Here is a 16617-nt window from a genome sequence, read left to right on the forward strand (position 1 = left end):
CTCTTCCGAAGCAGACACAAGCACTAACGCCAAGGACTCTAGTTAGAGAGCTAAATTATCGTGGGTCTCGGCGGTAGGTCCCAATTCTACAAAAAATCCTCTTCAGGCCCTCCACTCTTAAGTACCGCGTGGATTCGAGTACCGACCCGAAAAGTCCTGCGCTTCTAAAAAAAAAATTACGTTCGTGATCCTCTCGTCCGTGCCTCACAGTAAAGATATGCCAATTCTTGATCGTTTAATATTTCAAAATAGTAACCCAGTTATCGAGCTTCTTGACTTGCAAAGAGAGAAGGAACGGAGGGCTGAAATTGAGAAATTGTTACTTTCCTTCGACCCAGATCGCAATCACGCTTCATTTTTATTATCTCCCCGGGATCCTCCGGTGTAGGAATAGGAATGGACGGGTTTTATCGATGCGAAATGAAATCCGCTCCACTTCCTCTCCATAATCGCGTCGCCTGATTAGGCAAGATTTTATGCAACAAAGCTGCGCAGAACCCCCGGGTACCTCCGTATTAAGTTTCTGCTTCTCTAATTGGTTCGGGTGGAAGCTTCTTGCGCCGAATGTCGAAAAGCGATTCCGGACGCTCGAGTTTACTATTCTTCCCTGCGGAGCAGAGTACCGCATCGCTATCAAAGATTCGCCGGGGGACTAGCAGAACACATGCGAAATAGATGAATATCCTCGTAGTTCGGTCTCAATTTACGAGCCGAGTTTCGTATTTCCTGTTGCAAATTGTTTGTATAAATTAGCTCGCTCTTAGCATATACGAACCGGGATAGATTTATTCTTCTGTGAAGAACTACGACGCGTACTTAAATTTTGCTCGCGAAATAAATGCAGCCAGTATTTAGTTACTGAAATTTTCTGCGGGAAATTGCTTCTATAAATTCGTTACCTCCGAGTACAGTGGCTTCGAAATGTATTTGTACATTTCCGAGTGTTGGTGCTTGAACTGTTTATAATTAGACTGCGGATCTCTTTGCTAAAAAAAACTATTCTGAACCAATTGCAATAATTTTTCCAACAAATTATTGCAGCAACAGATCCTTTTCCGAGATATTCTTCTGTATGATATAAATAGTAAAGTGCTTTTCGGATCCACGACATTGAAATTGGATTGGAATTGGAAAGTTCCGACAAGTTTTATTGATCAAAGTTCTTGTTCTTTTATAATAGCCCAATGCTGATAAACAGTACTTTTATTGATATTTATACGGACGTGGAAACGCTGGTGTGAGGACGCCTTAATAGATTTTAATGGATTAAATGAAGCTAAATAGCAGGGATGGTTTATTCGATATTATACAGTCAGATGATTCGTCGAATAGCGACGGCGCAAAAATAGCAGCTCGGGGCGTCAGTCATTTCAGAAAATATTGTAATGCGGGTCTTTAGGAACGTCAGATAACAATTTCAATCTTTCGAAATCCAATAACTCGTTATCGGGCCGCTGTAAATGGAAGTAATTCCGTCGTTCTGAAATCCTCGCGAACATCCCATCGGCCTTTTCCTCCTTTTTCACTTTCTCTCTCGCTCTCGCGTTCCTCCATCGTTCTCGGTCTCCTCTCTTCGTTTCTCTCTCTCTCTCTCTCTCTCTCTCTCTCTCTCTCTCTCTCTCTCTCTCTCTCTCTCTCTCTCTCTCTCTCTCTCTCAATGTTTGTTCTCTTTTTCATCCGGCACGTCGGGTCGCGCAAAGAAAATCGAGTTTGGTGGAAACGAATGCTTACAAATCCGGTTCTTAACGAACAAAAACTGTCAACGACAGTCTGCGCTGAAATTATTTTCGTCCGGTGATGGAGTTCGTTAATGGAGAAACCTCTGCGGCCCGCGGAGAAACCGCGGTGCGCCGCGCCGCGCCGGTCCGACTCTGTATCCCAGTTTTAATTCCATTTTCACGCAAGCTTTAATTGTTTTCTCCCCGGAGGAGGGAGAGAGGGCCGGGGCCCACGGTTTTCTTCGCCGTCTGTCCTCGCAGCCATTAACGATCGACCGCGGCACGGGAAGAAGTAAGCGACAACGGTGGGAAACTGCGGGGGCGGGAGCGTAGCTTTGTCATTCGGGACGCTTCGAATCAATTTTATTTACATTTTTACGGGGAAGCACTTTGGCTTATACATTTTAAACCGCCACGGAGACGCGGGCAACATCGGAGGCGGACACGGGGGAACGAAACTAGGGTCCAGAGGGGGGCGACCGGTCCTCGCAGACTCGTTTCTCTTTGCAGATCGTTAGCATATTTCCTTCCTGGGGAATATCGAAGGTATGGATGGGCGTCGTCGAGATAGTTCCCCCAGTAAATTGTGTTCCTACGGTAATTCAGTCGTGAATCTTCCGACCGAGCAGCTCGCTGCCGTTTCCAATTACGGGATGGGCTTTGATTCGCTGCCACTGGCCAGGCGTCGACACGTCGTCGTCGCCGAACACCAAGGCTCGGCTCAATAGCGAAATTCTTTTGAGTCGCACTCCGCCTTCATGAACCTCGGTATCGGGGCGGCTTCGACTGTATACGGGGGCGGATCCGCCGGAAGCGCTCGAAGCCTTTTGCGGAGCTGCACCAGGCTCAACGCGATCACGATGATCGCCAGCATCGACGAAAGGGCCACTGTTACGCCGACTAAAGTTTGGTACTTCATCGATTCTGGATAGACGATCACGGTCGTCTGGGATTCCTCGATCATCGACTTCGCCCCCATCAAACCGGCCACGCATGTCCAGTTGCCGATATCTTCGATGCTGTGCCTGCCGCCTGAAAACAGAAGTTGAACAATTACGGCCAGTTTTTTTAACGGTGACATCCGAAGCACGTTCTTTGCTGTAATTGCTGTCCACTTGGTAACTGTTGCAAGATTGTAATAGCAGTGCGGTGACACAACTCAGAAAACTATTCAAACCCGTTCTCTTTAAAAACCGTAGCTTCGACGGTAGAAATATTGTTCATTTTGTTTTACTTATCGATTCAAGTAGAATCACCGGCCGCTTCTATGAAGAGAACCAGTTTACCGGCCAATCATAAAGAATGCGTTTTGCGGCGTGCACTTTTATTACACTATTCATTCGGTACATGACGTCGCCAGACGCGCACCGGTCAATGGGATGTTCCGCCACGTGGAAATTCGAGTTCCCTAACCAGTTTAGGGAAGACACCGGTGAAGTGACCTCGTACTTTATGCCTCCACGAAATCGATTTTGTTCGAGCGTGTTCGCGTATATCAAGTGGTCGTTGGTATTCCGGTATGAAGGGAAGAAGTTTCCACCGTCTGCACGGTGGTAGGAACAGGGTGGCCAGGGGAGAGGAACGAAATTGGTGATTCTTTGTAAGTGATGTTGCGTTTCGGGAGATAAGAGTCTGCAAATTGGAACCGCTTCGGTATTCGCGCTGCGTGGATCTTGGATACTTTTGCCCCCGTTCTTACTTGTTTCCGTCTGATTTCCGAGCAAACGTATGTGCCTTGGAAACTTTTGCTAAGGGGAAGCTGGAAAGTCGACGAAGGCCTCTGGAACCGGACCGGGAATCGTAATTATTTGCGCTCTTCGATTTCGAATAAATCTTGCCGCCATGTACCTTGCCATCGAACAATTCCACTCGGCAAAATCAATTTTTAAACAAAAATTGAATAACAATTTCTAAGTACAAGCTTTTAAAAAATCATGACGAATTCAGCCAGAGTAATATGTATTTTTCTCTATTTATTCTCTTGGGCAAGTAACGATTTGAATTCGAAACTAATCTGGCGGTCCGAAAAAAGAGTTTACTACTTTGTAAAAGCACGCTAATTAGGGGTATCAATAGGCGTTGGCAAGCAGACCGTAAATTTCAAATCCCCCGATGTATGTGATGCAATTTCAATACGACGGGTTCTCGGGTAATACCTTAAAAGCGGTCGAGCGAGTATTAATATTTTGTTACGTTGGTTACGATTTTATTTATTGGCCAGTTCTCTCGATGGAGCGCGGCGGCGAGAGTGGAACGACCGTTGTATGAATTTAATTGAAAACGTCGAAGGATACCGAATATGTAAATTCTGAAGAGACGCCAAACCTCCCAGCGGGATTTGCGCGTATTTTATTTATGCGGAACAATGCCGGACGTCGCTACCATTTACCGCCGTAGTATAACAGCAAATATAGTCAATTTAATTATGAAATCGGAAGTCATTTTCCTGAGCATAGTCTACAGCAATTAACAAAGAAAAATAATTGCTATATGTTTAACCGAGGTACATTAATTACCATATTTAAACATCGCGATTCGCAATAAACTCGTATCGTTACGAATGCAAGCTGTAATGAGATTCGTGGGTGAATGAATAACTTGAATTTGCAAATTCTCGGTCAAAAGAAGCGAAACCGAAGAGCCTGCGGAGTGAATGAACGATAGAAATCAGACTGTGCGTGGCAAAATTAGTTTCAGCATTGATTTTCCTCGCGTCGCGAAATATTTCACTGTCGGCTCCTCAATCGACGCGCACAGCCTTTCAATCTATCAGTCTTGCTGCACTTTAATTGATCGCTACCCCCCCGGTTAGTTTGATCTGGCCAGCCAGTTTTGCATTCCAATTAAGTCGAGTTTGTTACATTAGCGGTTACGGTTAGGATACCAGCGGCAGTACTTACCTCCGATGATTAATTCGCACCGAGTGTTGCTGGTCTTGGTCATGTATCGATGACTTACGCCACTGTAAATTCCATATCCGTCCGGCCGGATCCAACGGCAGTAATGAACAGCCCTGTCCGTTACATTTGGAAGGATCTTGCAAGATAGAATTATGTTATCGGTCCCCGTGGCTATTAGTTTCGCACGCCCCGGAATAACGTAGCTTTCTGAAATTTTGACGAATGGAACGTGTTAGTACTGAAACAGTAAGATTCCTGTAGCAACGTACATGATTCATCGCGGATAAATTTATGCCAACGACCTGGCGAACAGTCTCGGAAACTTTAACACCTTCGCTGGAATACAAGCACGCGTTTCGGTGGAGGAAGAGATTCATTAGGAACGCTCGCTCATTAGAAACATTCATGAGGAACATTAGGAACTGTTTTCTTGCACTTTCATGCGGAATAATGATTTTCTAAGTCAATGGTAAAAAGAAGAAAGTGTACGAATTAGGTAAATCTATAAATTGCCTGAAACATTTTTTAGTTACACTACCGGAAATGCCTAAAAAATGGTGACATAACTTAACGGACACACCCTGCATACTTCTCTATGTTTTTGTAAAGTGTTATAGTAATGTATGCTATATTTTTTATTAACCAAACTAGGTTTATGGCATCAATAAATAACTAATTAAGAAGAAAGCGTACGAAAATGCTAGTCTAAAGTAATGTAACGTGTTGCGGATCGCGCGAGCTACGCGGCGGCACACGCGACTTACTTCATGTAGAACAGGGGAGAGAGAGGTGACGGGGTTGCCAAAACCATAACAATGATTCGCTATAAAGGCTCCTCTTCACCTCTCCCCCCACCGTTCTGACTCTTCGGGCACAGCTGATTACCCGAGGAGTCAGTTGCTTTTCGAACTTCCGCTTCGCTTGAGCGGTTAACACTTTGCGTTTAAAACTATCGTTTTGCTTGGACGATTAATCTTTGTTAAAAATACAGCTTTGCATGAGCTACACTTCGCTACCTCAAAAGATCAAGGCCCTTGCGCTTCTTGTGCCTTCTCTTTTGTCCTTCTTTTCGTCATTCTCATTATCCTTCGTTTTCTCTTAGTTCTAGTCCTTTTTCTTTGCGTTCGGTTAGTGTTAAGTGGTGTCGAGTTTCTTTAGTTTAAATAAGTTAGCTTTAAGTTTTAAATAAACTGAACATTGACTCTATCTCGCTAAATCTTGAATGCTAGTACCTTTACGTTTCACATCCTTCCACGACCCTGCTATTCCTTTACATAACGGTATTCCTAAATTCGTAGATTTGTATTAGTCGTGCGTCTACATTTATTTTAATTTTGACAAAGAATTCGACTTCAAAACAGGAGGGATAACATTTATTCATAAGGGATTAGATTTGACTTTAGGTTTGCTAATCACGAGGTTCGACCAGATATTGCTCGGCTGGGGGTTAAAGAGATTCTGATTGAGACTATGAAACAGCAATCGGTCGCTTCAGCGACGTTATCTGGAGTTACCTGCGACGTGTACGGTGAACGGCTGACGTTCCTCGGGTCCATTAACGACGCCCACGTTGCATGTCCATTCACCGTGATCCGTAAAACTGGCATGGTTGATTTCGGCGGCACAGTCGCCCAAAGGGAGCCCGGAGCCTACATAAGGCAGACTGAAGGGTGTCCGAACCTCACTCTGCGAGACGGAATAAGCTGTTCCATTGGGACTCCGAAACCAACAATAGCTCAGCGCTGCATTCGCGGTGCATTTAATCTAGGCAACGTTAAAACAACGCTACAACAATAAACCCATCGTGCTCGGACAACGAGAGTCCGTGTTCGCCATTCATATAACAAACAATTCAAATCACCTGAAACGAATCGTTCCTTTTCACGTATACTTTACGCGCCACGATGTTCGGCAACACGGCTACGACCCGTGTATTATTATTACCAATAGTCGAATTCATGTGGAACACGGTGCCATAGGAATTCCTCTTCTTGTCGGTTATGCGACATCTCCACGCCCCATAGTCTTCAGGCTTTCGCGAACGAATGATCAAGCCGCACTCGAGATTGTTAGTCTCATTTCCCGGCTCGGAAATGTTGAAAGTATCGTAACTGTTCGGAACGGGAAGTTATAAATGTTTCAATGTTAAAACATTGAAGAATGGTCGTTTTCTATGCGATTCGAATAGCGACACGGTCTTTTTGAAAAAAAGCTCTACAGCACTATGAGAACAGACAGGTAATTGGCTGTACTCTGACGGAGATAAAAGCGAGACGCTAACAAGGGCAATCTGTACAGGCTGCTTTGGCGTTTAGGCGGCGCGATTACTGGCACAGGAGAAAAATCGGATGATCCATTGGATGCGCGGGACTATTACGCCGGGCTGCTTTGATTTACGGGTCAGATCAGCGGCGCGCTGCGCGGCGCGGCGCGTAGCTAGGCGGGTCGATTCATAATTATTGGCGTATTGTAAAGCACTTAGCCTTTATGACTACACCGTGGAGTGCATAGCCATTCGAATTTTTAAAAGCCAGAAACACTCGTGTACAGCCGTTTGTTTCGGTAAATAATAGTGCGTGTGGCGATAAATAAACAGCGGTGGGAGGGCGGCGGGTTGCTGACCCGTACTGTACACGTAATACGTATAACGACCCGCCATTGTACGTCGGTCCGGTGTGACGCTCCTACGTACAACAACAACAACAACGAAAGGGGGAAATATACCCGCGGAATAGGAAATGGTAAACATGTGCGAGAATGAAAAAATCAACGCGCACGAAGGGAAGTCGGACGTGATGCTCGTTGTAATAAACGCGCGTTGGACGTTCGGCCGGTTTGAAAAGCTCGCGCCTATCCGTTTTCGTTCGCCGCGACGCGACGACGCGGCTAGCTCTCGTTTTTACATAAATTATTTCGCTCGACGCGGCCGGTTCGGCTTGTCAGGAGCGCGAATAAACGCGATTTTATTGGACGCGCGCGTGTCGCCGGGCTGGAACTTTGCGAAGTTTACCGTCCGATAAAGAAAACACGTTAATTAAACGTCACGTCGGCGTAGTTCCCCGTTTCAACAAAATCGTGGGCTGCTCGCTGCCGTTAATGGAGTTCCGCATTGTTGCTGCCAATAACATTGTTTTTCTTCTTTCCATCGGGATCACCTAAATGCGCACTGTCGCTTACCGGTGTACGTATTAAAAATTGTTAAGGTTCCGCGTGCCCGTCGAATACGCACCGTTCGGATCCGATTCCGGGAGACAGGCTCAATACGTGTCCGTCGGGCCTCGTGAAGTGACAGAATTCGAACACTTGCGGTTCGCTGACGTTAACCCGACAGAGGAGCTGAGTCTCATTTTCTGCCAAGTTTACGCGGCTTTCTATGGTCCAGTCATCTGAAACCAAAAACCACTCGGGCGTCTCAGAGACTTTCACTGTTCCTGGTAAAACTGTGCTGAGATCTGGCAACACTATCTTCCAGCGAATATTTCATAATTTTTGAGGGTCTATACGGTTCATGAGGACTTTTTTAACACGTTGATCGCCACGTCACCCAGATATGGGTGACGGGTATGCTTCCGTGGGGGCCCCGTCACCCAAATATGGTTGACGCTCTTCTTGTTCGAGTTAATTAAAAATAGGATTTCATATATAGGATATACAATATGAATTCTCGCTTTTCGCTGTGTTTACGTTCTGTGTACCGACGGTTGGATTTGGGCCTCGCGGGAAACTTAGCCGAATTACGCGGGGCGATCAAAGTGTTAAGAGATCGTTCAAAAATAGCTAATTTTGTTGGAAAATATATCAAGAGACTGAGCAACCACCCCAATCAGCAGGCAAATAAACGCAACAAGCTCTTGTACTCACTAAAATAATTACATGTAGGGTAAAGTGCCCAAATATGTGTATAGTATATGGTAGCCTATTATGGCACTACCTTATATCTTGTAAAGAACAATAGTTTACCCTGTTTACTCAACAGTGTACAATGTCGATCCTCCGCCAGTTGTGTCTCCACGTGTTGAATATTTTTGTGATTAGATTTCCGATTGTATCTTTTTCGAGGAAGGTAAGTGATTTTGAAATGTTTGAACATATCTGTAGTTTCAGTTTATTTATATTAATGTTTGCCAACTGTTGGTCTGGTCTGAAATTCATTTTCTCTTTTTCAGTAGCTAGTATTAACAGTCCACGTGGAGTTCTCAATATGGCACTACCAAGGGTTCCCTAATATGGGTATAGCTATATATTGACGTTCTTGGTGTGGGTGTCATATTAGGGGCTCAAGGTGTACCATATTAAGAACCCCTTTCGCTGGAACCTGCAAATGACACACCACAAAAAAATATTTTTCTCTACAAGCTGTATTAATTTTTGAACAAACTTGACCTCAGAATCTTATAGTGAAGAAATGCATCTACAACTAGTAATTTTTTGGATGAAAAAGAACATTCTAAAATCATCAAAAGATTACATCAACTTAGTGGTTCATATTTGGGCACTTTACCCTACGGTAAACATTATGTAACATTACGTAAAATCGACTTACAGTACGTAGTAACTCTGAACGATGCACTCGTAGGGATTATTTTTCCTTCTGTTCCGTAAACGACGGTCCAGTTACCTTCGTGACGAGCTGTGACTACAGAAATATTGTACAGACAGCTGCCAATAATTAAAGGAGTTTGCACACCCTTTGGATCTTCCAGCTGGCAGAAGGTAATGTTACCATTGACTGGCTCTAGCTTGCCTTCTGCGCCACGTTTTAGACTGATGTCTTTCTGTCGTACAGAAAAAGATTGCGAGACATTTGTTAACACATTACCGACTGGTGATTATTGCATAATTTTGAAAAATCTATGATACATGGCTAAACACTTTTTAATGGAACCTTCAGTCGCAACAGCAATTTTCATTATGAACTGACAAGTCACCCTCAATAACGTCATCTATTAGTTTCATTTAAGATTGCAACGTAAAAGAAAATTTCTATGCTTTCTTTTGGTGCAGCAAAATTGTTGAAAATCCTATTAATAGGCTTCCGATAGGTAAAGTGTTAATATACTTCTTGCCCGAGTTTGCATAGAGCATTGAGTTGCATCGAGACTTTTTGTCGGTTCCCTAGTCTTTCTTCAAACTTGGCTACTCCCAAACTCTGTAGGTTCGTGTAGATATTTATGCAACACGATGAACTTGATTCTGCATGGACTGTTATTCGCACGGGTGAAAATGATGAAAGCAAAGGGCAACGGAGGTTCGACACCGCGATCGTTGTTCGCTCGACGCTCCCGACGACTGTAAAGTGACGGTGCATTAATGATTTAGCCAAGCACGGAATCGACCGTCTGATATCGGTAATCGATATTTCCTGAATGCCTATAATCTTCAGTTAACTCGATGCGGTATTTGCCGAAACCAAATAGAGCAGACATCGATACGCGGCAGTGCAGTTACCGAAACTGAGATTAACATTGCCGGGTACGTCTGATGATAATTATGCGGTGAGTGATTTACTTGACCAGCTGGCTTCATATCGTAAACTTATTATACCCCCGTTCAGGAATTCCGATATCCGCTTTACGCGACCGCGACATACAACGAATATTTTCCGGCCGCTCGTTATATTGCGCACGACAAAGGCAACGGCCCGATACAAGGAACATCGTAGGAATTCCATTAAAGATGATCGCTTCGGTTTTAAGCGGTGATATCAGCAGCGGGGCCCGTGAGAGAGAGAGAGCGAGAGAGCCTGGATCAATCCCACTCGACCGACTATACCGATAATCCTTTGCTTTCGTTTCGGAAAGCGAGCAATCCGCAACGCAAGTGGTAATTCATGCCGCGAGCAGGAGAGCCGGTAATTACTAATCGACAACACGGGAAATATTGGAAATATCGATCGGATCTTGGTCAGCGGAGGGCTGTGGTCAAGTTCATCGTGCTTGCTGTTCGCATCCCAGACCAACCGGGATGCGACTATCGCTTATGCGATCTTATCACCTTGCAAATAATCGCTGTTATACCGCGTTACCGTGTAACGATCCCGGCAGTCATACGCGGATTTGAAAAGCAAACCGACACAGAAAAAATGCTAAAATAACAATAGCCTCTCCTCGGTCGAAGAGATCGCGCGTTCGCGATACTGGCTCGCACGGTAAACATTTTTATCGACGCGCACTTCCGATCCTATCAGTTTTACTCGTTTAACTTTCATCCATTAAAAATTTCAGTATTTTCATCGACGACTCGGCTCAACGCTACATGATCAAAGTTAATCAAACCGCTCGATATTTTCGATGGAATTAGTCACGTCGAATCGCTTATTGTTCCCGACTGCAAACCGTTCGAAAGCTTTTCTAGGACAGCGAATGAGAGCCCGTCGCTTTATCGGTCCTGATAAAAAGATAAACGATCCGTCGCCTTCTTCCTATTCCGATTTCCAGCTGCGACTCTCGAGTTCGCTCGGTGACGACCGAGTTCTCAACTGACAGGTTTAGTTTCGCTGTCCGAGGCTGCGGTAGATTAAGTGATTCTATCCTCGGCTCTCGATTTACCAGGGGACTTACCATTTTCTCGGTTTTCTCTCGATCCTCGTACACCAAGACGTTCACTCCGCCGGTTAACGGGACGCTGTTGTTGACGAACGCTGTCAAAGTCCACGGTCCCGAGTCGTTGCGATTTACCACCCAGCGAAATTTGCAGTCATGCATGTCGATCACCGTGCTCTGAAATTTTCATTTTGTCCTGTAGGAAACAGACTGTCACGACAAATTACCGAAGTGACGTTGACGAGCAACAAAAAGCAGAGAAATTGGAAAAAGATTTTCACATCTTACACACACACTCTTTGTCCTTTTAGCAGCATTCGTAAGAGAGGAACAATCGCGCGAAAGAAACAGTCATTATCCTGATTATAATTCGCAAAATTCACCTTCGCGAAGCACGCCGGATAACGGAAGCCACTTGACTCTATGATTACACGCTCCAAGTATCACGCAGGCTTTTAAAGTAATCCTGTTTACTACATCAGACAAATTTACACGTGCTTCAACGATAATTTGGAGTTACGATGTCAGTCACGTTCTTCCGGCGAAGTTAAGTAACAGTATTTGCTTCGCTGTTAAAGCACGGCGGCGCGGCGTGCTGTAGCCAAATCGATTCAAGTTGCGTTGTAACAGTGATACTGTTTGCCATTAAGTTATAGCGCAACCGAGGTTTCAATGTGCGGTTGGGAATGTGCAAAAGCGAGTCGTTTGATATGCAAAATGGTTGGAGTTGCTTAAGAAATTGTTGTGCGTGATTGTTAGTGAAAATACAAATGCGTTTACGTACGTTCTGTGCAGTGGTCTTGCAAGACGTCAGGTTGGTTGGAGCGTCTTTGAACTTCACGATCATGGGGTAGCCTTCGACGATACGCACATTCCTCGGTTCCACTTCTGGAATCTGCGGAAAGAAACGATAGTTTAAGATGCAGTTGGAGAACGTTGTCGCGCTAACCAGTGCACTGCGAGAGGACGAAGGGAAAAAGGATCGGGTCCCAGGACCGCCATATATTTGCAGTTCCGCGGCGGTTTGCACTGCCTCAACTCCCGGACAAAGCGTCCACTGTATTCTCGCGGGGTTCGCACGGTAAAATGTTATGTCTGCCGTTACATTCAACTACCGTGGCAATAAATGCATTAAAACGCCCTTCCTGCCGTAGGACACTCTTTTCACTGCGGATGGCTCGCGCGTAGGATAACAATACGCGTATGCTTCGTCATCGTTTTGTGATCCCCGTTCTCCGCTGCTGCGAGTGTTCCGAGGAGCAGATTCTTTCCACGGTGATCGAATTAGTTACCCTCAACGATCCGTGACACTAGAAATGGTTTATACAGTCGGTGTACAAATTATTATATGCAAAAGTGGCTTTCCAAAAATTATAATTTACAAGGTTACATACAGTAATAAACAGACAAACAGACAGACAGATAGACAGACAAGAAAGCGAGGTAATAAAAACGTGGTAAAAAGGCATTTTGTAAAACTTTTTTATTTGGAACCTCAATGAAAATTTAAAATATATCTTCTGTAGATCTATGTTAGTTATACCAACAATAATAATAATAAATAAAACTAACATAGACCTACAAAACATATATTTTAAATTTTCATCGAGGGCCCAAATAAAAAAGTTTTAAAATATCCCTTTTTTATCTTTGCATGTATAACCTTGTAAATTATAATTTTCGGAATATCTTTTTTGCATATAATTTCGTAAACCAATGCTTCTAATTGATTACAAAAAATCAGGCAATTTGGTACAATTATAAAAAAGTTATTAGTTTTGAAAAGGTGTACGAACACTTTGTACACCCACTGTAGCTATTTATATATTTCTCCCTAAATTATTTTGACAATTTAAAAATAGTATATCGATGTTCTCGAATAAACTCAAGTTTCTACTGTCACATTTCCGTAGAGATAAAACGAATGAACCATGTTCCCGATCTTTGATAGAAATACCTTTTCAGCGTACGCTGCATCCGACAAGGATCCAAACGAATATGTCCTGGCATCGGTTTGATGATCGCTCAAACTTTCTTCGCTGCCCGCGCTCGGCTCCCGTCTTATCCGAAGCTGCCTAACTTCTTCATATTCTGAAACAACGAGGTCTGGCTTGAAGCACTGTCACTGATCACCGCGAGCAAGACAAATTCAGAGCACTCTAACGAAAGTTTTTCGCATTGGGAACGCGGCACGCATTTGCCCCTGGTGGATTTAGTTGTTTCACATCGAAAGATGAGCGCAATAAATCTCGAACAAAGCGGAAAGCGAAGGGTGCGGGGCGAGATCGGCTTCGAGTGGCAAAGGGACGAAGGGGGTTGTACGCGATGGCCACGTTTTCGACAGAGAAAGGGTGGGTCCACGGAAGAACCATAAATCTGCTGATTTACCCGAAACGCCGCTGGCGAATTGCACGGCCAGAAGAGTCGCGAAAATAGCGAACCGTGTCATATCGTCCGTATCCGCGGTGTCTTTAAACGAAACCACTGACGAACTGTTTCTTTTATATCGAGATAAGAGATATCGACGACTTCGCTAGACCGTCGTCGATGTCAGACAACTCTATCGTTCCGCAAACCAACAGCCTTGTCCTCCGGCTAATGCGAATCCGACGCGACGTTTTGTCCAATAAAATAACGAGCTGCTATCTTAAGTCTCGTGAACGATTATATGTGCAAGGTGAATGCGAGGGAACGCCATGTTACCGGAAAAAGCACTTGATAAAAAGGATGCATGATACGTCGATCTAACTCTGAACACTGCGGAGATATCGCAGAGGTTATCGGATTAAATTTTTTACAGATATGCTGATTGTTTTATCACACTTGTATGGATAGAACTCGAGCGAGCAAGGTGAAAATGTTATTAAATGGAAACGTTATTGGTTTCGTAATTGCTAAGATTTCGTGTCGTTCCTTCGATCTAATATGTATTCACACGTATTTGCATAACACTTGAGGTAATTACTCAGTTCCATCAGCTTCAAAATCAGAACAAATCCTTTCATTCTCGAAATTAGAAAGAAATATGTGAAATTCCGTCAGGACAACGCACATTCCATAAAATTTTTCTGGATCCCTTCACACATAGGAGTGTATGGAAATGAAGATGCGGACTCCCTTGCAAAAGCTGCCACATCTTTTAACTCATTGTCAGCGGACATTCCTCAAGTTCCTCCCACCGATTTTACTTGTCAGCTCAGACTAAAAGGCATTGTCAACACTCGATCCTCAATTACTGAGCAAGAAACCATCAAGAGTATACATTATTTCCAAAAGTTCTGCAACCCAAATCAAACTCCCTGGTTTGCTCAAAATTTTGATGACTACATTAAAAGGGGTTTTATATCCACAGTAAACCGTATCAGGGCCAATCATTATAATCTCGCTGCCTCTCTGTATGAAGTAAATATTGTTAGTGATCCTAGTTGTAAGTGTAATTATAGCTCCGAGGACTTAGATCATATTCTATGGCAGTGTCGTCTTTATGATTCCCAAAGAATCAAATTAGTAAATAAGTTGCGCAAAATTAAGTTTTTTTCTACCATTAAAAGCGGACATTTTCTTTGCTAAACCTAATGTTAAAGCCTGCGAATATATCTTCCAGTTTTTAAACGACTGAATCGGTTATACTAATAGGCTAACTGTAAGCCTATTGTATAATTGTTAAAGCTGAAATAAACCTGTAATAGGTTTCAGTGGCTCAATAAAAAAGAAAATAATTACTCAGTGCAAGAAATTACTAATAATAAAACAATCATGATTGATCAAAACATTACAATTGCGTGTTACTGTAGAATGTTTACGCCTTACCAGCTATATAGAAAGATTAGGATTAAGAAATCGCCTTCCGAGGAGTGTAAGATATCATAATATAGATACCGTTTATAATTATCGTATGAAGATACCGTACTAGATACCGATCTGGTGTTATCGTTATTTATGCTGATTAAAACGTCACGGTTCAACCTCAAGTTCAACATCAAACACCATACATATACATAAGTTTTAAGAAGCTTGTTGCCTATACCTGGTACGTAGGAAGAATCAAAAACAAACCATGCTGGCTTGGTAATATTCAGTCACATTGTTAGGAATTTGAAAGGTTCAAAGATACCTAAGAGTAAAACTAGTGCATAAAGATTTGGGTCTAGCCATGGCTGTCGCGATAACGTCACAAGCGTCTTAAGGCAGGGGAAAGAGGAATCGATTTCCCGAAGTTACTAAATGGAATTTCCTTCTTCGGAGACAGCTTAAGAGTTTTCATTTGACCAGTGATACGTCGAGAAGCTGCATCAAAGGCGGCCATTGTCCGCGATCAACAATTAGACGACGGTCTAGAAAACTCTATTGGACTGGTCGGTCGCGTAACGTGCAATAAGTCACTGGAATATCGACGGGAGAATAGAATCACGGCGAAGCGAGGCTCATCGATGCGATATCGGCGATCCCGACTCCCTTCGAATCAGGGACGTCCGTATACGGATTCGTGGAAATCTGGCGTCCTTCCGAAAAGCGTGTGCGGCCGCGTAGGTGTGGGATCCGAGGAAAATCTGCTGGAAATGATTTCGCCGGTGAATACGCGGGAGGCCGGGCTCACAGAGGGAAGAAGTAACCGGATTATCGTCGGCGTAAGAGGTGTATCCCGAGTCCTGGGCGCCGGTATCGAAACGGCCCCGCGCGTTCTTGTGAAGTCGGAAAAGCCCATTTCGATGTCCCTTGTGCCATCAGGCAATCCCATTTGAGATTAGACGCAGGCGTGAATTGTGTTACCTTCGAGTTTGAGCGGATCAAAGGCAAATTCCCGGTTGGGACGCATACGTACGTAATTGATATGCCTGATGGGGGTTTCCAAGTCGGATAGTCAATTACCATAATCTTGTTGCGGGGAGAGAGGCCAGTCCCTGTCCGTGCCGATTTCATACGGCACGCTTGTATACATTGTGGGATGGCAGGATATCAATTGAATCCCGCGGAACGAAAGAAACCGTAGTGTATCCTCCTGACCCGGCGTTATTAGATTCCTCCGACACCGGCCCGGCGCGCCCTACGTCCGCGTCCTTTCCCTTTCAATTAGCGGACAGGATACACGCGGTATTAATCCGTCTTTCGTCCGCCATTGCGACGAGTATTCGAACACCGCCGCCATTCAACGAGCGAACGCGTTGCACCTATCTCACGGAATTGGCCCTGCAAACGCGTTAAGAGAGCTTCCAGATCTTCCAATAAAAGAATTTGTTTGAATTCGTATCATTAACGTAGGTATTGGACCTTTTCATATACAGACGACTACATAAAAATATATAATTCTCGTTAATATAGTTATTATTAGACTGCGGATCTTTATGCAAAATAAAAATGTTTGCATTGATTGCCAGACACAGGAGCGATATAAAAATTTAATTCTTCTAATTCTTCTAATTATCTCACTGGCAATAAGATGAAACTAATACACTGGTG

At 44.0% G+C, this 16617-nt stretch overlaps 1 protein-coding gene across 1 annotated transcript; it reads right to left on the reverse strand.

Annotated features, from left to right (window-relative positions):
- Positions 1–1141: 1141 nt before the first annotated feature.
- LOC143208233 (uncharacterized) lies at positions 1142–13720 on the reverse strand. The gene is made up of 10 exons (XM_076422440.1): positions 13549–13720; positions 13118–13251; positions 11945–12055; positions 11179–11337; positions 9162–9393; positions 7848–8004; positions 6480–6729; positions 6133–6382; positions 4619–4825; positions 1142–2750 (listed from the first exon to the last, which is right to left on the reverse strand). The coding sequence occupies exons 1-10, from the start codon at positions 13607–13609 to the stop codon at positions 2440–2442; spliced, it is 1872 nt and encodes a 623-aa protein (XP_076278555.1). The 5' UTR covers positions 13610–13720; the 3' UTR covers positions 1142–2439.
- Positions 13721–16617: the final 2897 nt, after the last annotated feature.

The sequence above is a fragment of the Lasioglossum baleicum genome, chromosome 4 (genome assembly GCF_051020765.1).
Source record: "Lasioglossum baleicum chromosome 4, iyLasBale1, whole genome shotgun sequence".
In the NCBI taxonomy this organism is placed as follows: domain Eukaryota; kingdom Metazoa; phylum Arthropoda; class Insecta; order Hymenoptera; family Halictidae; genus Lasioglossum; species Lasioglossum baleicum.

Bases quoted from the DNA above. Each gene is read 5' to 3' on its own strand.
- LOC143208233 (XM_076422440.1), bottom strand. From the start codon at position 13,609: ATGACACGGTTCGCTATTTTCGCGACTCTTCTGGCCGTGCAATTCGCC. The intron at 9,394-11,178 runs GTAAGTCCCCTG...TCTGTACGACAG, and splicing joins GAGAGAAAACCGAGAAAATG to AAAGACATCAGTCTAAAACG. The intron at 8,005-9,161 runs GTAAGTCGATTT...TTTTGGTTTCAG, and splicing joins GTTCAGAGTTACTACGTACT to ATGACTGGACCATAGAAAGC.